This window comes from Peromyscus maniculatus, chromosome 5 (genome assembly GCF_049852395.1).
Source record: "Peromyscus maniculatus bairdii isolate BWxNUB_F1_BW_parent chromosome 5, HU_Pman_BW_mat_3.1, whole genome shotgun sequence".
Classification (NCBI taxonomy): Eukaryota; Metazoa; Chordata; class Mammalia; order Rodentia; family Cricetidae; genus Peromyscus; species Peromyscus maniculatus.
The window spans coordinates 81090147-81115400 of record NC_134856.1 but is presented as its reverse complement, the minus strand read 5'-3'; the positions used below and the strand labels follow the sequence as shown (position 1 = coordinate 81115400).

At 45.5% G+C, this 25254-nt stretch overlaps 1 protein-coding gene across 1 annotated transcript in view; it reads left to right on the top strand.

The window, feature by feature from the left end:
- Mcm10 (minichromosome maintenance 10 replication initiation factor) overlaps positions 1-21826 on the top strand; it is a 28916-nt gene extending 7090 nt beyond the window's left edge. The window contains exons 4-20 of the mRNA XM_076572757.1: positions 1211-1315; positions 1427-1561; positions 2410-2644; positions 3762-3927; positions 4697-4864; positions 7668-7784; positions 7992-8188; positions 10130-10230; positions 10840-10947; positions 11037-11154; positions 12953-13181; positions 15144-15288; positions 16176-16288; positions 17965-18078; positions 18865-19010; positions 19681-19723; positions 20113-21826. Coding sequence (XP_076428872.1) covers positions 1211-1315; positions 1427-1561; positions 2410-2644; positions 3762-3927; positions 4697-4864; positions 7668-7784; positions 7992-8188; positions 10130-10230; positions 10840-10947; positions 11037-11154; positions 12953-13181; positions 15144-15288; positions 16176-16288; positions 17965-18078; positions 18865-19010; positions 19681-19723; positions 20113-20196 — 2324 coding nt within the window. The 3' untranslated portion in view covers positions 20197-21826. The remainder of the gene's footprint in view (positions 1-1210; positions 1316-1426; positions 1562-2409; positions 2645-3761; positions 3928-4696; positions 4865-7667; positions 7785-7991; positions 8189-10129; positions 10231-10839; positions 10948-11036; positions 11155-12952; positions 13182-15143; positions 15289-16175; positions 16289-17964; positions 18079-18864; positions 19011-19680; positions 19724-20112) is intronic.
- The last annotated feature ends 3428 nt before the right edge of the window (positions 21827-25254 follow it).

The following is a 25254-nucleotide window of genomic DNA, read 5'->3' as shown; positions in this document are numbered from 1 at the left end:
AGCCAGCTATAACTGATCTTCCAAAAAATATCTCTAACCCTGTTCATGCTTCGTACAGAATATATTACTTTAGGATTTGTGTTCATGGCAGCCAGGGACAGAGCTACAAAGCTACCACAGTTTGTTTGAGCAAGAGACCATTCCTGAACTGCTGCTTTGAAACATGTACCTTTCTTAGTCCTGCCACCTTTTCATGTATTTTTAAGTTAGAAGTTTTTGTTTTTCTTCTAATACAGAACCCAGCATTTATTGTGTTAGTTATGATATTTCAATTTATGAAATAAATTGTTTGACTTCTGTGATAGGTGTCCATACAAATTCTTCTTTTGGTTTTTTGTTTTGTTTTGTTTTTCCAAGACAGGGTTTCTCTGTGTAGCTTTGGAGCCTGTCTGGATCTCACTCTGTAGACCAGGCTAGCCTCAAACTCACAGAGATCCGCCTGCCTCGCCAGTGCTGAGATGAAAGGCTTGCATCACCACTGCCTGGCCCCTCTTTGGTTTGTTTTGTTTTGTTTTGGGTTTTCGTTTTTTTGTTTTTCTTACCCTGGCTGTCAGCTCAGCCTCCGGAGTGCTGGAATTACAGGTATACACCACTACGCTCAGCTAGTAGGATGAGCTCATAGCTAGCCCAAGTGTCAGGCTTGATTATTAGGGATAAAACATTTGTTTCTGCACGGAAGCTCTTGGAAGTACAATTATTCCTGAGTTTGAAGTAGAGCATTTGTCTTAGATAGTTTTATGTCAACTTGACACAAACCAGAATTATCTGAAAGGAGAGAACATTAATTGAAAAAATGCCTCCATAAGATCAGTCTGTAAGGCATTTTTTTAGTTAGTGATCACAGGGATGGACCCAGTGAGTGGGTGGTGCCATCCCTGGGCTGGTGGTTCTGGGTTCTGTAAGAAAGCAGGCTGAGCAAACCATAGGGAGCAAGCCAGTAAACAGCACCACTCCATGGCCTCTGCATCAGCTCCTGCCTCCAGGTTCCTGCACTGTTTGAGTTCTGTCCTAACTTCCTTCGATGGTGGACAGTGCTGTGGAAGAGTAAGTCTCTTTTCTCCCCAGCATGCCTTGGGTCATGGTGTTTGATCACAGCAATGGAAACCCTGACTAAATCTCGAGGTTTGGGGCGGGACAACAGAAATATTGCCAGTGTCTGTGTGGGTACAGCACTCTATCTCCCTGATTCTTAGTGTATTTTCTTTCATAGATGAATTAAAGAAGCTGCAAGAGCAAATGAAATCCTTACAGGAGCAGCTAAAAGCAGCATCCATTAAACAGCCTCCAAGTGCAGCCGTTTTGCATGGATCACCAGGTAATGTGATGATAATACGCCTGTTTGTTACAAAGAAACAATAGCATTACTGTTTCCATCCAGCTCTTGCCAAAACTGTAACATTCCTAATTCCCTTTATTTTCAATCAAGGGGCATCTCTTCGGCCCCCTCTTAAGGAGAAGAAAGTTCGGAGAATTCAGGAGTCAGCATGCTTCTCTGCAGAGCTTGATGTCCCTGCCTTACCCAGAGCCAAGCGGGTGGCTAGGATGCCGAAGACTCCTGCAGGTATGGTACTCAAGGTCTCGCTGGGTCTCACTGCTCAGCCTTGTTGAAAATATGTCATCTACTCGTGAGTGTGTGTGTGTGTGTGTGTGTGTGTGTGTGTGTGTGTGTGTGTTATGTGAGAAAGGGTTGGGGAGAATGAGCTTGTGTGCATGCAGATGCCTGCAAAGGTGGTGGATCCCTTGGAACTGGAACTGAAGCATTTGAGGGCTACTCGACCATTCTCACACAATGTTCTATTGGACAGTGCTACAGAGATTTGCTCTTCTCTGTCAAGATTTGATTGTCCCCCCGCCCCCCAAAAAAAATTGTTTGCCCAAGGCCTGTTGGTGCATACTTATACATCCATCATTTGGAGGAACCTCTATTCTAGGCCAGCTGGGGCTATATATTGAGACCCAATCTCAAAACAGCAACAAAAAGTCATCCCATATGTTGATTACAAAAAGAATTCTAGACTGGGTGGTGGTGGCACACGCCTTTAATCCCAGCACTCGGGAGGCAGAGGCAGACGGATCTCTGTGAGTTTGAGGCCAGCCTGGGCTACCAAGTGAGTTCCAGGAAAGGCGCAAAGCTACACAAGAGAAACCCTGTCTCGGAAAAAAAAAAAAAAAACCAAAAAAAAAAAAGAATTCTAGGCTGGGTGGTGGCACACGCCTTTAATCCCAGCACTCGGGAGGCAGAGGCAGGTGGATCTTTGTGAGTTCAAGGCCAGCCTGGTCTACAGAGTGAGATCCAGGAAAGGGGCAAAGCTACACAGAGAAACCCTGTCTCAAAAAAAAAAGAATTCCATATGTAGGTTTTCTGCTTCTCAGTCATTCTCTTTTTAACTTCTTATGCTAATTTTCTAGAGTCATCTTCAAGGACAAGTACACCTTCACAACCACTACAGGTCATTTCCAATTTTCTGGAGCCCCAAAGCTCCTCTTCAAGGGCAAAAAGTGCACCCTCACCACAAACTGTTCCTGGAAACAAACCCAGTGGGATGACTAGAAATCAGAGCGCAGGAACCCCTGGGAATTCTGAGGAACGGCCCCCACAGGTGCCCCAGGTCTCCGTGGAAGCCTTCTCGGGCCTACGACTCAGGTCAGTAGTGTAACGTCCCTTGGAGTCCCTTTACCTGTCCCACTCGGTGGCGGCTCTTTGTGCTGTCAGGAGATGGGATGTGATGTCAGGGTCCTCTAGAGGCAGTGTGTGAGCAGCGGACCCGCAGAGCAGCTCTGGAGTGACAGCTTAGCCCTCAGTGGGCGGTGCCGTCTTTAATCAGTGTGGTGGGTGTGGCTGTTTAAGGAAGGTTTCTGCACAATGGAGAAGGTGGTTTGTACCTTTAATCTCAGCACGTGGGAGGCAGAGGATCCTCAGCAGAAGGGTCTCTGTGAGTTCAAGGCAAGCCTGGTCTACATAGTGAGTTCCTTGGCAGCCAGGTTATGTAAGAGACCCAGTCTCCAAAAAAAAATTGTTTACCTGTTAAAAGGAATGGACAAATAATAGATATTTAATCAGAAATTGTCAAATCAAAACAGATGAAAATTTTATTGTAAAACTTCCCATCTTTATATGGGTACAGTTTAGACTGTTGTGTGCAATGCTAGGATCCTAGACTTTTTCAATATATAAATATATACAATTCGGGTGTGACGCTTTTACACTTGATCTTAGCCAAAAGGCCAGGAAGCGATCAGGTGTGACGCTTTTAATTCCCACACTCTGGAATCCAAGGAAAGAGAATTGAGAGTTTAAGGCTAGCCTGCAAAACTATATGGCCAGCCTGAGCTACAAAATGAAACACAGTCTCAAAGCAAAAAAAAAAAAAGATACAGTTTAACCAGAATAGCAGGGTCTTCTTATAATTGTAATATGATTACAAAAGATTATAAACTTTATAAAGTAAACTTAATAGACAAATCTATGTTCAGGGAAAAGAAAGTGATCCTCACTTTGAAATTTTTTAATCTACTTTAAGAAAAAGAAAAAGAAAAAAAGCTTACTTTAGCCAGGCTGAGGCAGGAAGATCATGAGTTCTAGGCCAGCCTGAGCTACGTTCTGAGATCTTGTCCCAAGAAACCAAAACTAACTAAATAAAAATAAATGTATGCTAAATCCATATTATACAAAAGTCTCAGATGTTCCCCTTACCACCTGGTAAGGTGCCAGATAGTCTCCTACCGGAATAATAACATTAATTACCGGTTTCTTGACCCAGGCGACCTCGAGTGTCCTCCACAGAAATGAACAGGAAAATGACAGGTCGGAAACTGATCAGGCTGTCTCAGATCAAGGAGAAAGTGGCAACTGAGAACCTGGAAGAGACGGACTGGGTGACATTTGGGGTTATACTAAGGAAAGTCACTCCACAGAGTGCTAACAGTGTAAGCTACTTTACCGATTCCTGAGCTGTGCCTGCCCAGGCTAACAGTGGGGTCTCCCAGCCTTCATCTGGTGCCCGTCAGTCCTCCTCTTCAAATAACTTCTAGTCAGCGCTAGTCAGTCTTGGGGTTCAAGGGCACTGTTAGCAAAGAACTCTTGACTTAGAGCCAGTTTGCTTCTTATTGCCCACACATTCGTACTGCATTTCAGTTGTCATGGTTTCCATGAGACGCTCTAATCTCTCCTGTGGTGAAGGCCAAGTAATCAGAGAGGCTGAGTCCACAAACCCCAGAGATCGTCTGTGTTGTAAGATGACAGTCCAGAAGTGTTGACCTTGAGCCTGTGCCGGCGAGGTGTGTACTGAGCCGTTAACAGCATAGTTGGTGATAACTGGTCTCCAGTCCTGTGATCGGGCTGGAAATGATCTCCCATAGCTGCGGCTTGTCTCGTTAGGGTGGGAGTGGGAGGCTGTGGCCCACCATCACATACCTGTACACTGGGGGAGGGGCTAGCCGCCTGCTGCTTAGATGGACGGCGAGACCCTCTCCTGAGTTTGCTTGCGCCCTGCGTGCTTCTCTCTCGTCTCAGATGAGGCAGGTAATAAATACTAAAGCCCAAGGAAAGCGTTCACTTAGAGTTCGAAAGCACTTTCACAGCCATTATTTAGGGTGAATTCTATTCAGATATTTTTCCACAGTAAAACACTTGAACCCTAAATGGAGGCACTGTAAGCCAAGGTTCAAAAATGATTAATAGTGCTGTTCACTCCAGGGGAAAACATTTAGCATATGGAAACTGAACGATCTTCGTGACCTGACTCGGTGTGTATCCCTGTTCTTGTTTGGAGAAGTCCACAAAGATCTCTGGAAGACAGAGCAAGGCACTGTCATAGGCTTGCTCAATGCAAATCCCATGAAGCCCAAAGAAGGCTCCGAGGAGGTAAGAATCTCAGCTTGGACGGCATGGCTGATAGTGTATATAGTTCGTGTGTATCAGAGCACCTGTGCTGATCTACCTCTGGGCTTTACCTGGTTCTGTACACATTGTTCCAGTTCGTCATTTGTTGGCTCATTGCCTACCAATATTCTGTGCATCTCCTTACTTAAAACCCGCTTTGAATTAGTGCCACAGTTCCCAGAGTTTGCTGAACTCTCATTATTATTGCCATTTTACTTATTAACAAAGAGAAAAGAGACACACACGTGTGTGACACAGCTCACGTGTGGACATGAAAGAATAACTAGGAGTCACTTCTCTTCTCCCTTTGTGTGGGTTCTGGTGATTGAGCAGTGAGCACCGTTACCTGCCGAGCCATCTCGCCAGCCCAAGCTTATGAACTCCTCCACTCCGGTGTCCTTGGATTCCTTGTATAGATGCCCATGATTGTATCACGAGATCAGTGTTGAATGAAGTTTGCTTCATTAGAGTTCTCTGTTACCTTTGCTTTCCCGGAGAATTGCTAACCAGTGTGAACCGCAATGGGTAGTCTTTTTCTACTCTGACCCAGCAAGGACTTTATTTCCCGTAAAGAATGGTGAAAAGTCTTCATTTGTTGGTTGGGAGTGTATGTGGCCACGTGTAACAGTAAACTTGAATGGCATTTCTTTTAAGTAACAGTGGGATTTAGACGGGTGTGTTAGTTCACACCTGTAATCTCATTAGTCCAGAGGCCAAGGCCAGCGGATTGCCTTTAGTCCAAGATCCAGTCACATAAAAACAAAACAGCAAAGCCAAACAGTGGGTTTTCTTTTCCCTTTGTGTGTCTGTGTGTGTGTTTCTCTGTCTCCTGTGCTGGCCTTGAACTAGCAGCAGGCTTCTTGTCTCTGCCTCCCAAGTTCTAAGAGTGTAGGTGTAAATTACTAGGCCAAACTTGTTTTTCTCTATTTTATTTTTTAATTTACTACCTTTACTTGTTTATTGTGGGCCGGAGGGGTGCATGGGTGTCAGAGCATACATGTGGAAATCAAAGGACAGCTTGCAGAATTGGCTCTCACCTCCTACCCTGAGAATTCCAAACATTGAACTCCAGTTATCAGAGTTTTTAGCAAGCACCTTTACCCACTGAACCATCTTGCCAGCCCAATTGTTCTTATAAGTCCAGTTTAATATTGTATGAGGAAGGTCACCGTTTGGGGCCAGTCTAGGCTCCGTGGTGAATTTGGGCCATCCTCCAGTACACATCAAGACCCTCCCCTCTCCTCCCTCAAAAAACCAAAAAAGCAAAACAAAAAAATCTAGAAATAGGTAATTTAGTAATGTCATGTCTCTATGAGTATCTTAGTTTATTTTTTGATCACTGTGAAGAGATTCCATGTCCGAGACAACTTATAAAAGGAAGTCTTTAATTGGGGCCTTGCTTACAGTTTCAGAGGGTGAGTCCGTGACCATCATGGTGGGGACATGGCAGCAGGCAGGCATGGCACTGGAGCAGTAGCTGAGTGAGAGCTTGCGTCCTGGCCTGTAATTGGAAGCAGAGAGACTGGGCCTGGTGTGGGTTGTTGAGACCTCAGAGCCCATGCCAGTGCTATACCTCCTCCAACACAGTTCAACCAACTTGGGACCTAACATTCAAATATGTGAACCTATGGGGCCAATTTTTACTCTAACACAGTGAGTTTCTGCCTTACATTGAATATCTCTGCAGCAGAATACTGTGTCTCCCCACCCTGGGAGGGGAATAGTATTCACTGTTTATTGATCCTGGGTTGGGGGGCCTCTGAACAGGTTGGTGTTTTCTGCTAAAGTTCCTATATCTGGCGGTAAGTTGTGCGCAGACTCTGCTACCAGAGTGTGAATCCAGTTAGGGAAAACAATTCCGTTACAGACAGGCTGCAAGAACCAACAGGAGCCTGTGTTCCTTGGGGGCTCCTTCCTCTAGGCTCAGGAGAACTGTCCAGTGTAGGAGTCTTACCATGGCCAAGTTTGCTCCATGGCTAGCTGGGGGTTTTGAAAACTTTCTGATCTGGATTTTGTTACCTAGTAACCAGTGGGCCTTCTGATCTCAAGTGACAGGTGTCCTGTTCTGGAAACAAGGACAGAGCCCAGGCAGTTGAGGACATTCCTTCTTATCTCAGCCTGTATTCTTGGTAGGTCTGCCTGAGACTTGGCAGCAGGGAGTGGGAGAGCTGAGTCAGCCAAGGTCATTCGGAGACTGTCCTTCTGGCCTCGTACCACCTTTGGCAGCAGGATGAAGGAGGGTGAGCCAGCCTCTCACTTGTTAGTGGGAAATCAAGAGTTTCCCTATCAAGCCGGGCGGTGGTGGCGCACGCCTTTAATCCCAGCACTCGGGAGGCAGAGGCAGGTGGATCTCTGTGAGTTCGAGGCCAGCCTGGGCTACCAAGTGAGTTCCAGGAAAGGCGCAAAGCTACACAGAGAAACCCTGTCTCGAAAAACCAAAAAAAAAAAAAAAAAAGAGTTTCCCTATCAATTCCTGTGTCAGTCAAATTTGCCAGGCCTTAGTCACATGACCATTGTTGGCTGTAAGGAATTCTGGGAAAACAGGGCTGCATCCGTTGTCTGAGGCTGAGCACTTGGCCAGCCTGGACAGTCAGGATTCCAACAGCCAAGAGGAAGGAAGGAAAAGTTGCTTAGAGAGAAGGGAGCTGAGGGCGTCTTCTGCATCCCCAGCCTACAGTTGACAGAGCTCTGGCTTCAGAAGTGCCTTCCAGAACCAGCTGCAGACAGCCCTCCGCCCATTCTCATGATAAAGGCCTTCAGCACCTGAACAACCTCTCCCTTACAGGTGTGCCTATCTATTGACCATCCGCAAAAAGTCTTAATTATGGGAGAAGCTATGGACCTGGGGACCTGTAAAGCCAAGAAGAAGAATGGCGAGCCGTGTACACAGATTGTTAATTTGGTGGGTCTCAAATCTGTTGGTCTGGTTTTTGCCTGTGAAAGAGTCAATCATGGGGGATAGACTTTGGGTGCTGGGGTGGTGACGAGCAAATGGGAGGAGCTCTGGAAGTCACAGGTTCTCAGCTTGCACATAGTATTGTGAGGCTGGGAGAGGCTCTGCCCTGCCCCCAGCTGCTCAGCCAGTCCTCGCTGTGTGTTTTCCCTGCAGCATGACTGTGAATACTGCCAGTACCACATCCAGGCCCAGTATAAGAAGCTTAGCGCAAAGCGGTCCGATCTGCAGTCCACCTTCTCTGGGGGCCGGATTCCCAAGAAGTTCCGAAAAGGCACCAGCCTCAAAGAGCGCCTGTGCCAAGATGGTTTCTACTACGGTGGGGTTTCTTCTGAGTCCTTCGCAGCGTCCATGTAAGACTTTTCCCCGGCTGCTTTTGGGAAAGGATTGTGCTTGTCTCTTGAGAGGGAGCTGGTGGTCGGACTGCCCTTTAACTGTCCTAGGTGCTTGCTTGAACTTCGTTTCTCACCGCTGAAGCCAGAGTAGTTAAGGACATCTTTCATTCCTAGGGAGAGAGGAGTACATTCAGAGTGGCTGGAGAGTGAATCATGTGACCTGGACGTAGAGCCCATGCTTTAGGTTTAGCCAGATGTGGTGGTCCACACTTGCAGTCCCGACTCTTGGGAGACTGAGGCAGAAAGAACATGAGTCCATGGCCAGCCTGAGCTATAGAGGGAGGCCCTGCTGCAAATGGAGAAAACGGGCTGGTGAGATGGTCCAGCCATTAAGAGTGCATACTGTTGGGCAGAGGACCGGAGTTTGTGTCCCAGTCCTCAGGTCAGGTGACTCACAACCGCTGTAACTCCAGCTTCAGGAGATCTCAGGCTCCTTTTTGACCTCTCGGGGCACTGCATTCACTGCGCACAAACCTACACTCAGACACATGCGTATACACATTAAAAAATAAAAAACCTTTTTTTAAAAGTGAAAAAACAATCGCCAGGCGGTGTTGGCGCATGCCTTTAATCCCAGCACTTGGGAGGCAGAGGCAGGCGGATCTCTGTGAGTTCGAGGCCAGCCTGATCTATAGAGTTAGTTGCTCCAGGACAGCAAGGGCTACACAAAGGAACCCTGTGTCAAAAAACAAACAAAAAAAAAAAAAAAAAACAAAGAAGAAAACAGTCAAGAGGTGGAGGCAACAGGATCAGAACTCCACGCCCAGCTGTGGCAAAATTTCAGGCCAGCTTAGTCTATATGAGCTACAGTATCAAAACAAAGAAGTGCAGACATCCTGAGTCCTTCCCTTTATTATTGTTGTTATATAGTGGGGTTGTAGACCTCTTAGAAACCACTTTAACTTCATGAACACATGTGTGATGAAGTTCACACAGGGCATGGTGAGGTAGGGCAGGTGTCCATGGCCCTCTCTTGGGATCCTAGACTGTCGAAGGAACCCAGAGCAGATGGATGGTGTGTGGCCTTGTCATCTTACCATAAAGATAGCAAGCATCTGAGCATGTGACAGGTGAGAACATGTACAAAGGAACTGTGGTTGATCTAAAAACAGAAGAAGATTTTCTTTCTGATCTTACAGAATTGGGCCTCTTTAGTCATTATTTTTAGCAGCTATATAGTATCCTTTATATGGTTATTTTAAGTATTCCCTGTGGGTGAGTGCTAATGGTATTTCTAACAACATGTAGTTTTTTTGTTTTTCAGGACAGGATTTTATGTAGTCCAGGCTGGCTTGAACTCAATATACAGTCAAGACTGGCCTTGAATTCCTCATCCTCTTGCTCCATCTCCCTAGTGCTGGGATATGTATATGCCACCCTGCCCAGCTTCTAATAACTTTTAAACTGACCTATAATTGTAAAATACTAAAATTTTGCAGTCATTAATTTTTTATTTGTTTGTTTTTTTGTTTTTTGAGACAAGGTTTCTCAGTGTAGCCTTGATTGTCCTGGAACTCACTCTGTAGACCAGGCTGGCCTCAAACTCACAGAGATCCGCCTGCCTCTGCCTCCTGAGCACTGGGATTAAAGGCGTGTGCCTCCACCCCCCAGCATCATTAATTAAGACAAATTCCTCGTCTTCTGTATTACAGTACTGCCATTTTTTGAAGTTTCTGGCCCTTTGGCAAGGCCTCAAGCAGACCTGTAGGTTGCCTGTTCTCCATCTGTGTTTTGGTGTACAAACCGGAATTACGGGGCTACTGAGTGATGGCTAGCAAAGCCTGCTTGTGTGAGGCTTGAGGACAGTTGGTAACAAGTACATGGGAATCCTCGTGGTTTGTTTCTGAAGGCACTGCAGTTCAGTAACTCTTTCTGCTGTGGTGGCTCTTGTCTTTGCAGGGCAGCAGCTATGGCCCCTAAGAAGAAGGTTCAAACCACTTTGACTAATCTGGTTGTGAAGGGCACAAACTCCATCATCCAGGAAACAAAACAAAAACTCGGTAATTTTTTCTGCACCCATCTTCTGCCTCCAGTGGATGCAATGTTTGGGATTGAGAATGGTTATGGCTGACTTTTACTCTCCAGTACGAATGGCCACTCATCACCTGGTTAGTAGACAATGTGGCGTAGGCTAAAGGAAGAAGCTTGGTGAGAAGTGGTAAGGAAAACTGCAGCTCAATCTTAGCCTTGTCTTGGCTTCGTATACTTAGTGAAATGTAGCTGGTCAGGCTTTTAATATCCAGCATTAGTGACAAGTTGATCTTATCAGTTACTGTTAAAAATAAGCCTAGGTCTGACACCGCCAGTCCACCTGCACCTATGGTCCTAAAGTGACCAGTAACCTGCATGGCCTCTTACTCATGCATATTCCAGAAATGGTATATCCATGGGCCCCGCCGACCTTGGGGGCTTAGCATTTGATATTCATGATCCCCTTGCTATCCTACTAGTCTGACTTTTAAGTTAAAAGTTCTGCGTTTTCTTTTATTAGTCCATCTTATTCACTAACCAGTTACTAAGTTATGACTATAGAGTTTAATAAATGATGCCACATGATATCAAACCATTTAAATTTTGAATCCTCTAGAATAAATGTTTGCATGTTTCAGGAATTCCCCAGAAGAGCTTGTCTTGCTCCGAGGAGTTCAGGGAATTGATGGCCCTGCCCACATTTGGAGCCAGAAACTTAAAGCACTTAGCCAAAGCCAAGACTTCAGGTACAGTCAGCGTATGTGATTATAGTGTGTGTACCCATGTTTCCCAGACCTCTCCAATAACCCCCCCCAGTATATGGTTTGTGTTTTAGGCGTAATGGGGAGCCCAAAACCTGCCATCCAGTCTATCTCCGCATCAGCCCTCTTGAAGCAGCAGAAGCAACAGATGCTAGAAATGCGGAAGAGGAAGTCAGAAGAAATACAGAAACGGTAAGAGGAATAGATTCCACTCCCTGCTTGGATAGCTCATCCCAGGAATCCTCAGAACATTCTAATGTTTTTTTAATGTGACTGCCAATTTGGGTTGGCTACATTATAACTGAAATGGCATTCAGTTGTCTGCTGCTAACTTACACTACTGCTCCCAGAGCCTGCTGGTACTGAGGAGAACAGTTAGTATGACCCTGGGAAGGCGGAAGAAGGAAGGTGTGAAGAGGCTTTCTGAACACAGACCTTGACCTCAGTATTTTATCTACAAAATGAAGTTTGGGTGTGGTGGTTCTGAAGTTAAAGCCCCAGACTTTGTTTTTTCAAAGGTGTCAGGCTGGCAAGGTGGTTCAACAGGTAAGCATGATTGCCACCAAGCCATACAAGCTGCGTTCCATCCCCAGGCCAGCACAGTAAGAGTATAGAACCAGCTCCCACAGGTGGTCCTCTGACCTCCTGTGTGTACACCATGGTGGGCATGCATGCATGCACACATACATACATAAATAAGGAAAAGCAATTTTATGAAAGTGTCGGCATTGTAGCACATGCCTATAATTCCAGCCCTTGAGGGTAGAGGCAGGGGGGGCTACAAGTTCGAGCAACAGGGTGACCCTGTAGGAAGTCACCTTCTTGAGCAGGTAAGGGACTGTCTTGTGGGTGCTGCAAACAACTATGAAATATGAAATTCTTTTACTTTACTAAAAGAATGTTTCTTGTGCTTTTTGCATCTCCTGAAACTTAACATTTAATTTTGTGTCTGTGCTATAATTGATCAGGGCTGGGTGGATATTTCATGTGTGTGTAGAATGTTCTCACATGGAAATTGTCTTAAATAAAGTATAGCTAGTTCATTATTAGAAGGTTGATTCTAAGTCAGACAGGGTGGTGCATACCTGTGATCCTGATACTGATGAAGCTAGGTCAGAATTGTCTGTTCAAGGCCCTACGTAGTAGCCCGAGTTGGCTTTGAACTCAATCCTCCTGGCTCTACCTCCCTGTACTACCACACCTGGCTTAAATGTTTTTCCTAATATGTTAAATCTATATAAAAGAATCACTGTAGCCGGATGATGGTGGTCCAGCACTCAGGAGGCAGAGGCAGGCAAATCTCTGTGAGTTCGAAGCCAGCCTGGTCTACAGAGTGAGTTCCAGGATAGGCTCCAAAGCTACACAGAGAAATCACTGTGTTGCAGTGCTATTTTTGTTAAATTTTTTTTTTTTTTATTCTTTGTAAGTTTCATACATGTCTATTAGGAATTTTAGTCATTTCATGCCTGTGCCATTACACCATCTCATCCCTCCTCCCTTGTGAAGGATATTCCCTTCCTGTAGGGTAAACTGAAAAGCAGGGAAATTCAGTGAGGTCCTGGGGGGTCTTAGAGCTAACCACACACAGAGATACCTCCACATTGCAGTTATAGGTGTGTGCTGTAGACAGCGTCTCCTGCAAAGCCAGTTGGTAAAATAGTTATCAGTTAGGAAGTGAGAGAACAGCTACAGTGTGTTCAGTTAGTCAAGAGTGAGCGAAGCTGCTGTTGATGTTAATTGCTAATTTGAATTTTAACCAAAGAGAGGAAATTGTTTACCAACAGCTAGTTGTCGTCACTTGCTTATTGAGGGTATCCCAGACCTAGATAAGACAGAGTTCTAGACTTGAAGTTTTTTGAGCCCTGGGTGTATATTTACTTACATTTATTTACTTGGGGTTTGGGTTGTGGGATGGAGCCCAGGGCCTGGAGCATCATTTGTCTAGCCACATACCCAGCCCCACATTTAGTTACTTCGTGTTCCTTTTAAGATTCCTTCAAAGCTCAAGTGAAGTCCAGAGCCCAGCAGTGCCATGTTCGTCTCGACAGTCTGCTGCCCAGTCTCCTCGGATTGGAGCCGAGTTCCCAAGGTTGGAAAGAACCACAGCCCCCCGGATGCCCAAGCTTGGTAGAGGCATCTCAGAAGGGGATGATGTCCTCTTTTTTGATGAATCTCCACCACCCAAACCAAAACTGAGTGCAGCGGCAGAAGCTAAAAAGGTAAGTGGGGTGCTGGGAGGCAGCCCAGTGAAGTGCTTGCTGTGCCGGAGGACCTGAGCGGGATCCCCAGCACTCGTGTGAAAAGCTGGGCATGGGGGCCGCGCGTAACCTGGGGAGGAGAGAAGTGCACACAGGTGGATCCGGGCTGGCCAGCCGTTCTGGCAAGTGGGGGGCTCTGGGCCCAGGGAAAGATCTTGTCTCGAATGATAAGGAGGGTGAGCCTGGAGAGGTGGGTCACTGGTCAAAGCACTTGGATGCTCTTGTCGAGGACCCACGTTGGGTTCCTAGCACTTACATCAGACAGCTCACACAGCTATAACTGCAGTCCAGGGGATCGAACACCCTCCTCTGCCTCCAGGGCACCTGTACACACGTGGGGCACACACAGACAAGCAGGTGCTCAGACACACAAATACCTAAAATCTAAATAAATAAGGTGAGTAATCAAGGAAGAAAAACACTGGTGTCAGTTTCTGGCCTCTGCAAGCTCGTACACGTGCACACAAGCACACACATACACTATAAACACCCAAGGGCTGGTTTGTTCTGTTTTTGGTTGTTTGTTAGTTTTTCCTGGCTTCTGTTTTCATCGCTTGGCTTTGTTTGCATTCTGTGACAGGCCCTATGCTAATGTCCAGGAAAGATGGTCCCTTTGCAGCCGTGTACCAATCACCAGTAATTTGCAATGATAATGATGTCAACATAATGCCATTAATCTAATCCAAGAAAGTGCGAGCCATTATCTCAATGCAGTTTCTTGTCAGTCTAGAGGAAGCAGCCTTCAGGAAGACACTGTCTACAGCTTGAGACAGCAGCATTAGACAAAAACTTCCTGTAATTAGTGAGATAAGACTTCAAAATAACAGTGAAAGGTCTAGCTTTTTTTTTTGTTTTTTTTTTTTTTTGTTTTTCGAGACAGGGTTTCTCTGTGTAGCTTTGTGCCTTTCCTGGGACTCACTTGGTAGCCCAGGCTAGCCTCGAACTCACAGAGATCCGCCTGGCTCTGCCTCCCAAGTACTGGGATTAAAGGCGTGCGCCACCACCGCCCAGCAAGGTCTAGCTGGTCTTAACCCGGGGCTGCAGCTCTGTTTGGGGGCTCTTGTGACTAAAGTTATGAGTCGTGAAAATTTTATTACTGATAAAAGGTTATGAGCACACAATGTCAGAAAATTAGTTCAGAATCCGACATGTAATGAATCCAGGCTGCTCCTGGTAATCCTTGCCCATGTTGATGGAGACACTTCCACAGGCTTGCTTCTGAACCCACCTCATGCACACTTTGTCCACCCTACATGCCGTCACAGCACACAGCACCAGTGAACACTGTCCAAAACACCTTGGCTCAGGTTCCATACTGCTTTATATTATAATGTGCAGTGGTTTTGCTGTATGCACAATCTTCTACTCTTACAGAAACACAGTGGTTTAATTATAGCAAACAAAGACATTTAATATTTTCCTCCTATCATTCTTCAGCATATAAGTATCAAATTAATACATCTCTAAAATGTATTGTGTTAGAACATTTAATTTTAAAAGTTGCTAAATGAATTTTTGGCTTGAGATTAGGACAGACTTTCCAACAATATCTAAAAGGGCCCTAAACATGCTTCTGCTATTTCATGGTGCTTATTTCTGTGAAACATGATTTATAGACCTAGTTCTCTGCTAGCTATTTATAGACCTATTTCTATTCTGTCAAATTTGATTGTGTGTAGTCTTTTTAATGTATGTGTGTGTGTACGTGCCACGCCATCATGTGGTCAGAGGACAACTTGTGGGAGAGACTCTCTCCGCCCACCATGTGGGTTCCCAGGATGCAACCCAGATAGATCATCAAGCTTCCCCCCCCCCCCCCCCCCCCCCCCCCCCCCCCCCCGGCCATCACCAGCCAAGTTCCTGCTAGAGGACAAGGCAATGAGGCTACCGGTGCCTGTCTCATCTCAACCCTTTTCCTTCTAGTCAGCTGCCATTGCCAAATTAAGGGCAAAAGGCCAGATTCTTGCAAAAGCGGATCCAAACAGTATTGTAAGGAAGCAAATGGACCCCCAAGATGTACTGGAAGTGAAGGAGCGTGCAGAGAAGAACAACACGGTTTCTCCTGAAGGTATTGCAGCTTCACCGTCAGTAGTGGGGAAGACACTTCCTGTTGGTAAAGGAAGTGTTCTAAGCGTTGCTAGTGCCCTGACACTGTTGGTTTTGAGTTGGTCTCTAAATAGTTCGAGGTGCGCTCACTCCAACTCTATCTTCTTGCTCCAATGTCCTGAGGCCTGGGTTTACAGTCACAGATCACCTGCCTGGCTCAGCAGGTCATTCTTGTATAATCGCATTAGCTTGGAATGGAATTATGGACAGTTTGAGCACATGGGGAAAGGATTATTCACTGCATCTTTATGTATTTTATATTAGCATAAAGATTTTTGAAAGGAATGGAATTCCTGTTTTAATTTTTTGTTTTTATTGTTAAAATAAATGCTAAATGTCATTGAAAATTGACTTCTCATTCCGATTTTTACTCTTTTCTATCATCATAATCAGAAGTGAGGAGCTTCTGTCCTTGCTGTCAGGCCTGCTCCACCTCATGCTCCAGGCTCTACCCCTCCACTTAGTTTTTTGTTGCTTGTCTTTTTTTTTTTTTTTTTTTCTTTTTTCTTCCCCCCCCCCCCCCCCCCCCCAGAGCTGAAGACCAAACCCAGGGCCTTGCGCTTGCTAGGCAATGTTTTTGTTTTTTCAGCAAAGTCTCATTATGTAGCCCAGGTTGTCTTCAAACTTGGCAATCCTCCTGCCTTACCTTGGCCAATAATGGGATTACAGGCCCTCATGCCCAGCTTTCTGTTCACTCTTGAAGTCACCCCTGCCGGTTACAGGTGGGGTCCTGATGTCGGGGCTGAGGAGCCTGGAAGGCGTAGGAAGAGGAGAAGGGAGCTAGTGGGTGAAGCACGCTGGTGCCCTCAGTCTTCTTTCTCAGCAATAGCCAATGCTGTTCTTCTGCAGATGAGTTAGAGCCTGCCAGGAAGAAAAGGAGAGAGCAACTTGCCTACTTAGAGTCAGAGGAATTCCAGAGAATTCTAAAAGCAAAGTCCAAGCACACAGACATCCTGAAAGAGGTAAGCGCCCAAGGGATCAGATCAGTGTCCTTCAAAGCAAGGTGCTGGTCGGACTTTCTGCTTCTCTACACAGGTAAAGAAGTACCTATATGGCTGTGTGGTTTGCTTTGAGAAGCAGGAATATTTCAGATGGAGTGTGTGTGTGTGTGTGTGTGTGTGCGCGCGTGCGCACACACATCAGAGGACAACTCAACTGCTGTGCTGTATGCTAGCTAGTCCACAAATTTCTGGGCATCTCTCTTGTCTCTTAGTAGTGCTAGGGTTACAGATGCATGCTCCTGCAGTCAGTTTTTCATGTGATTTCCAAGGATCCAACTCAACTGGTCAGCTTTCCAAAGTGGGTGTTCTTACCCACTAAGCTATCTGCCCAGCACCCTCAAGTAACATTTTGTCCTTGCCATGAAGAGTAACAACTGATATTTTATTAAGTAGACTGACTGCCACATCATACAAATGTTTACATATCGTGTGACTATGTTATGTTGAAATAATGTTGTTTACTACTTGCTAATTTCTTCTCTGCATTATGAGAGGAATTTTTTCCCATTCAGACATTTTTATATTGACATCTCAGGTGCATCCAGCCAACAGTTAACCCCATCACTCCCAATCCCCTTTAATAACAAGTATTGTAATAACAAGCATCCTTATTAAAATTCATGAATAATATAAATTGTCTATACTTAGAGTTTCAGAGATATCATTATAATATGTGAACTAATATGAGGGAGTACAGGAAAGTATTTCTGACAATACATATTTCGTCCTTTAAATGCTTGGCTATAGCTTAACCTAGGAGAAATAATGTAGTAGTCGGAGGCTTGAATCTGTAAGTGTAAATGAGACAGTCTAGAAATAAGGCCTCAGCAGAACAAGAGTGAGTTATCCTGCGAACAAAGTACAGTCTTTCTTCAGTACACACAGGAGCTGCCTAGTCACGTTCTTGGAATAGTCAAGTGTATGTCAACCATGCACAAGTATGTCAAGTTGTGTAGAAAACAGTTCTGTTCTATATGTTATAGTCAGGTTTCCACTCACATGTCCCCTAGAGCATGCCGTATCTGTGTAGGACAAGGAATGTCCCCGGGGAGTGCCACTATTCCTAATTATCTGTTCTTCTAATTGATTGATACCTAACAACAAAGTTGTAAAAGTCTTTCCACTGGACTAGAACTCAGAAAAGGTGGCAAAGCCAAAGACCCAGGCTGAACTCCCTGTGTGCTCCCCAAAGGTACTGTGCAGCCACCCCAACTCCACAGCTGCGCCGTCACTCTTCAGAAACACCTCCCCACCCTCACCCCTCCTGTTCTAATGGCCTGGGCTGTTCTTGTGCCCTGAGCACTTGTAGAGGCTGGTACCCAGCAGGTGGAGGTTCATTCATGGGGCCATGTGCACTTCCTCGGTGGAGTCTGTTGGAGCAGTCTGTGAATGACAGTGCTAGTCTTGGGAACCAAATGCCTGTAGATCTTTTTATCCTGTTGTTCCCTGTTTGAAGGACTCTTTTTCACATATTATGTTCTTTGGCTTGCGGTTGGTTTACTCTGGGAAGGGTTCTGACACTTTGTCGGTCTCCAGTTCTGTTTTGATGGTTATTGAACTAAATCACTGGAACCATTGTTGGACTCTTCTGAGCTCATTGGACTTGGTGCAGTTACTGCTGTGGGTTTTCTTCTCAGGCCGAGGCCGAGGCACAGAACTCCTATTTTGAGCCACTGGTGAAGAAAGAACAAATGGAAGAAAAAATGAGAAGCATCAGAGAAGTGAAATGCCGAGTGGTGACATGCAAGACGGTGCGTGCAAGGCAGGGCTCGGACTGTGGGCCCCTTTTTATAAGGGAATTTGGGGGTGAGGCCATGTCTTGTAATGTCGTTTACTTAGGAGGGAAAGTAAACAGCACAAGATAGACAAGGTTCAGGCTCCCCGCCTGACTGGGAGCTGTGCAGAGCTGTGCAGTGGAGCATTTGCAGGGAGATTCTGCTTTGTGGCCACCAGGACCAAGTTGTTCCTGTTGCTGTTCGTCAAGTATTGATGTATTGATCATCAGAGATTGCTGTCTCTGGGAACTTAGCCAAACTTTAAAAAAAAAAAATTTATAGAAAAAAATTTTTGAGTCTCACTATGTAACCCAGGCTGCCCTGGAACTGACTGTGTCCCGCTGTCCTTGAGCTTTGTAGCCCTTCCGCCTCGGCCTCCCAAATGCTGGCAATGGAGACATGCACAGCTCAGCCTTCCTACCGTCTCAGGGTCAGTGAGCGCTAGTCCAGGCTTCTGCTTCACTGGGAATGGGGCAGACATTAGGAAAGGCGGTGTAAGAGAGAGAATCAAGAAACCCACTTGAGCCTGGTGTGGTGACTCGGTGCCTCCAGTCCCAGCATTTGGGAGGTGGAAATAGGCTCTCCATGAGCATGACTTTAAGACCAGTCGGGGCCACAGAACCCTGTCTCCAAAAAAAAACCATCATTGAAGATTAGTTGGTCAAGTCCCAGCAGTGACCGAGTGTGGAGGACCCTGAGAGCAGCTGCGGGTCCCTCCTTCAAAGCCCTCACTGGACGTGTGCTTTGTGTTGGTCTGCGCAGTGTACCTACACCCACTTCAAGCCTCTGGAGACCTGCATCAGCGAACAGCATGACCTCCATTGGCACGATGGCGTGAAGAGGTTTTTCAAATGTCCTTGTGGAAACAGGACCATCTCCCTTGACAGGCTCCCAAATAAGCACTGCAGGTATGAGAATTAATTGCATGGGGTTCTCTGTCAGTGTGGTATTTCCTTTATGGTCCCTGGAACATGAGATCGTCACCCCCATGCCTTCCTATAGCTCCTGTTAACCCTTGGGCTGGGATTGTTACCTGGGACCCCTAAGAGCTAAGGCCTACCCCAGGTGAAGGGTGTGCATGGTAGTGGTGGGCTGGTGGATGTTCATTGGGGTGAGCGTGTGTACAGCCCATGGATGGAAGAACTGGAGCTTTTCAGTCAGCAGACAGCACTTCTAAGAATGGTGCCCACCCCCACCCCCACCCCTGCTTCTCTGTTGTCCGTTCTTGACCTAGAACATTCTTCTCCAGTAAACGTAAATTAGTGCCTAGCTTGTGGTCCTCACTGGGCTGGCTGTGTATTGCCCTGTTCTGCTGGCATCTGGAATTTCATTTCTGAAGTCTCCAGACTACAGAGGAGTTGAAGGCCATTTCTCTGGTCATGGGAGGCTTATTCTTTGTAGCTGCGGAGCATAACCGTAGATGAGGTGTAGAACATGAGTACCTCCTTGACCAGCTCCCTTGAATAAAGGACCAGCTTTTTCCCGAAGTGACACCCCCGCCCCATTGTCTTGATGTGTGTGGGGTTGGGAGTCCCTTAATCCCTTACTACTGAGTAAAGCCTTTTTCTTCTGTTTCAGCAACTGTGGCCTTTACAAGTGGGAGCGGGACGGAATGCTAAAGGTATGTGTGGTAATGTGGTTTCATTGCTGAAACAAAACGACCCGGATAATCAACTTGAAAAGAGGGAGGCTTTACTCTGTCTGGTTCACAGTTCTTCAGTTTCTGCCTGCTTAGCCTACGGCCTTGGTTTTGGACCTGTGGTGAGGAGAAGATGTCAAAGGAGGCTTCTTTACCTCATCGTTCAGAACTAAAAAGAACGCCGCGTCCTGTTCCTTCAGGGCCTCATCCCAGTGATCGGAGAATCGCACTAGGTCCCACTAGCTATGACAGTGGCCCGGGGACACTCTAGACCTGTAGCTGTACCACCTGCACTCTAGTTCATAGTTGAGTTGGTGGCCCGGGGAAATAAAGGTAAGCCATTTCTCATTCATGCACTCTCTCTTTTCCAGGAGAAGACTGGTCCAAAGATAGGGGGAGAAACCCTGTTGCCGAGAGGCGAAGAGCATGCCAAGTTTCTGAACAGCCTTAAATAACCCTCTGCAGATGGTTTCTCACACCCGGCCTTCCTCCTGGTGGCTCTGAGAAAGCAGGAGATTGGCTCTGTGTGTGTGGCCCTTCTTCCTGGTTGACACTGTGAGAAAGAAGTGCTTGGTGAGCACACTGCTTACTCACTTCCTTCCCTGTGTGCTGGTTTGACACATGGTTGACATCACCATGCACGTGGGAAATCAGGATACCGTGGTCTTTCCCGTTCACACGTCAGTGCCTGCCTTACAGCAAGCCACACAGATTTTTGCCCCGAAACTGAAAGGTGACCAGAGAGCTGAGCTTCTGGGTCTCCTTGTTGGAGGCAGAGAATACATTTTTTTCCTGAATCACAGTCAAGTTCAAAAACGAAAGACGAAAGAACGAATTTAGGATGGCTGTCTCCCGACTACTAGGCTTGGTTTCCTTGTATGTAAAATGAAGCGTGGGCTGCATGTCCATGTAATGCCCCAGCACTCGGGTTCTGGGTGATAACTGTCCTTGCGGAGTCTGGATGTGCTGACATCAGAGCCACACTCTTTCCTTGAGTTCCAGCTACCTCAGCTTTGTCTTGGACATCAAGTCACTGCGTTGATACAGAGGGAAGTGCTCGGCTGACAGTGCTGGGGGACGCAGATAGAAATCCCTAACGGTGGGTTGATGTAAAGTAAAGCAGACATACAACCGAGAAGCTGTAAAGCATGACTGGAAACTAACTGTGCCAGACAGACCCCATGGGCTTTGGGGGTTGAAGGTAACTTTATTGTGTATGTCAAGAACCTTAGAGGTCAAAGCCTGTAGTTTACCCCAGGAAACATAGTTCTTGAGATCAGGCTGGCTTGACAGCCTATTTTTCAAATAGTTTTCGGCCTGGATGAATGCTGATGCTGTCTACCGGTAGAATAAGCCAGAAGGATCGTTACCCTGGAGTCTGATAACATCATGTCAAGAGTATAATCCTATGGAAAGTAGGTATGGAGACAGATGGATGAGACTTTAAAGAGCCAGATTCAGTCGCATACTCCGGATTCCACACCGCGGTGTTCTGCTCTGTCTGGGCAGAAGGCCTTGAGGGAGGTCTGACCACCATCCTCTTAGGAGTGCTGTACTACAGGAGGGTTTGGACTTTGGTTTCTAATTTAACAAAGAAAAATAAAGTGTTTATTTGTTGAACCAAAGTGTTTATTCATTAAACCAAAAGGTACTTAAAACTGATATTTAGAACAGAGATGAATCTGAAGTCAGTGGCATGGCTACTTAGAACTTGAACAGTGGATTGCTCCTCCTTTACTATGTGGGACATGTGTTCTCATCTGAACGGGGCATGACTGGAGTCTTCACCTGCGTGCTGTCTTTAAAATGTTTCCATGTTTACAAAGCTTCATGGGGACCTGAGTCTACATACCTTTGTTTTGAAACGTTTAAATTTTAGATAATTGGAAACACAGTGGAACCACTTCCCACTATACTGAATATTGAAAGGCTTTAATTTGTGTGCATTGTGTGTGTGGTTTCCCAGAATATTCAGGGGTAAGGAGGGGTACTTATGAGCCTTGAAAATATTCATTAATGGAATTAGTCTTTTAATCCTGCTTTTTAGTGCTTTTACCAACTATTAAATACTTTCATACAAACTCACTTTGTGTTTCTCTTTTTTCCTGATGTTATCGGTGCCTTACTGTATCATTGGGCAGTTAGAATAGGGTAAACGCTTAGCAATTAGCAGAAACTGGTTACATCCTTTATAGAAAACCTGGCTGATCTGAATGTATCTTCATGATGGTTTGTTTTGGCTTGGTTCTTGGTTTTTTGAGACAAGGTTTCTCTGTGTAGCTGTCCTGGAACTTACTCTGTAGACCAGACTGGCCTCCAACTCAGAGAGATCCACCTGTCTCTCCTTCCTAAGTGCTGTGATTAAAGGTGTGCACCACCACAATGATTTTTTTGTTGTTTGTTTTGTTTTTGTTTTTTCTTTGTTTCTGTTTAGAAAATAGTAACTTTTTTAAAAAATAAAATTCTGTTTCCAAACAAGGAGAGGAAAGTTGAAGTCTTTTAGATAACAATCTTGAAGAATAGCAGATAGTGACCTTCTGAATGAACATCCCTGAATGAAGAAAAGCTGAAACACCAGAGGCTTCAGGGTCGCTGATATTTAGCAAAGTAAGCAGCAGTTGGCTAAATAATGTCTCAAGGTATTTATTAATGGGCACAGGAGATGGATCCATGGCTCAGCAGTTAAGAACAGTCAGTGCCCTTCTAGAGGAGCTGGGTTCACATCCAGTACCCACATGGTAACTAGTAACTGTAACTCCGGTTCCAAGAAATCCAACTCCCCCTTACCCCACTTTCTGGCCTCTGTAATAGTACACTTACATGCAGGGAAAACACTCCTACATGTAAAATAAGAATAAATAAAATCCTTTTTTTTTTAAGCACGCACACAAGTCTGTTTTTGTTTTTTCTTTGTTTCTGTTTAGAAAATAATAACTTTTTAAAAAACAAAATCCTGTTTCCAAACAAGGAGTATGTCACTGACAGCCATCAAGACATCTACTCAGCCGAACGCCAGCTTTACTCTGTGGTAGAGAGAGCTTAGAAACGCTGAGTCTCTCCAGAACTGTGGGGAGTCCAAAAAGTGAAATTCTACCTTTGCCAATATTTGGAAAAGAAACGAAAGGTCAGTTGGCTAAAATTGGAAGCAATTTGTAGAAAAACTTGAAAACTTTAAAATTAAAAGTACAATCACTAGGAAGTTGTCCTTAAGCCACTTTTTAGTCAAAGCTCAACCCAGACCCTGCCCAGAGGAAAGAACCCATTTTCCTGTCTTTTCCTGGAGTTTAAGACAAATAGTATGACATAGAATACTGCAACGGCTGGCATGTCATGTGGCATGGTTGTGGGATTCATCCATGTTGCTTCATGTGTCATAGTTATTGCTAAGAAGCCCACTGTATGGGTGTGCCTGCCTGTCTGTCGGTTTTTTTTTAGTCACCTGTTGCTGGACATTTTGGTTGAATCATTTCCGCTTTGGGTCTGTGACTAAAGCTGCTACAAATCTCCACTCTATTCTGTGTATACATCCTGAGTCTTAGATAAAGTCTAGAAATGGACTCTCTAGGTTGTGTCGTAAATTTATGTGTGGTAGCTTTCTAAGACACTGCCCGCCTTACTCTAGAGTGGTTGTACCTTCATACACACCATCTAGTAAATGTACGGGAATTCAATTTTCCATTTGCTCCACAGCCTTACCAACACCTGATGTCAGCCTTTTTTAAATTTGTGTGTGTGTGTGTGTGTGTGTGTGTGTGTGTGTGTGTGTGTGTGTGTATACACATACATGTTCTGTGTATATGCAAGTATCCATAGAGGCCAGAAGAGGGCATCAGATCCCCTGGCACTGGAGTTACGGGCTGTTGTGGCTGCCCTGTATGAGTCCTGGCAACCAAACTCACTCACCTCCTGGAAGAACAGCAAGTGCTCCTAACTGTCGATCCATCTCCTCAGCCCCTTGTCAGTCTTATGTAAGTTTAGCTGTTCTGATCAGTGTGTAGGGGCATCTCATTGCGGTCTTAATCGTTATCACCAGTACTGTTCATCACCTTGTAGTGTGCTGTTCACTAGCCAACTGTTTGTGTGTATCATTGGGCTGAGTTAGAAAAATCCTTTCTATATTCCGAATACAAGTGTTTGCTTTAATCATGAAGGACTCTGAAGATTGTTGTGTATGGTCTAAATCAGTGGTTCTCAACCTTCCTAATGCTGCAACCCTTTAATACAGTTCCTTGTGTTGTGGTGACCCCAGTTATAAAATTATTTCATTGCTACTTCGTAACTGATTTTGCTGCTGTTGTGAATCATAATGTAAATAGTTTTGAAGATAGAGGTTTATCAGATGGGTCACAACCCACAGGTTGAGAATTTCTGGTCTAGAGAATGATCTGCACTAGCCACATTTTTTTTTTTGAATGTGTGAATTCATCGAGTATGTAAAAAAGCAGAGTTAAAGACTATTATATAGCAAGTGATAGACAGAGCTGATGTGCATGAGGTCAGAGGACAACTTGGCAAAAGTTGGTTCTCTCTGCCACGTGGGTCTCGGGGATCGAACTCACACATCATCAGTCTTGCCCCCCATCTCTGAGCCATCTCACCAGCCCAAATTATGAAGATCTTACCAAAGCATTAGAACACCACTGTTGGAAAATTAATTAGAAATCAAGTAACTCGGCCAATTGGGGAAGCACGTGACCACTATGCGGAAAATACAAGACTCGCTGTGGGGTGTTGGAAAATCACCGCCAGCCTCTTCCCAGGAAGCCTGAGTAAATAAAATCACCCCTGAGGCACACAGTGTCTTTGGTCACTGTCTTAGTTTGTTTTGGGTGGTGCTGGGAATTGAGTCCAGGACCGTGAACGTGGTAAGCATGTGCTTTCCCAGTCTACCTCCCAGCTGGGCCCCCACCTCCCAATATTTGTAAATAAAATGTGAAGCTAATGAATAGAAATTAGTAAGGCATTTTTGACACATTTGTTCTCAACCTCCTCTTCAGAATGAGGGATCGTGATGAAAGTTCAGAAAAGAGGAAAAGCCTGGCCCAGAAGCCACACTTGACAAGGCCAAAAAAGGACAAATTACCCTGTTGCTAGTTGTCTGTGAAATTCGGTCGCTCAGATTCCTGGTCCTGTTACCTTTGGCATCCGTTCTCACCAAGAATGACAGTGCTTGGCTTTTAGTGACGGAGCTCTAGGCTGAATGTGGAAACCTAAGCATAATGGAGCCCTTGTTGGGGACAGGGGTGAATGAGGTAAAAGAATTTCTCCCCAGCCTCTGCTGCCAGAACTCTTTATCTAGAGCTCATGCCAAGTGCAGCCATTGAAGAGGCAAGGGCAGACTGCTTAGAGGTTTGTTTTAGTTACTTCTTTTTTTAGCTGGCTGGTCTCCCAAATCTGACTTTTGGACATCTGCTTGGTGCTGGCATTCCATGCCGCTGCTGTGTGGTATGGCCCTGGATAGGAACGCAGCCAGCTGTTACCAACCTGTCCACTAGCCTGTGGGAGGGGGTGCC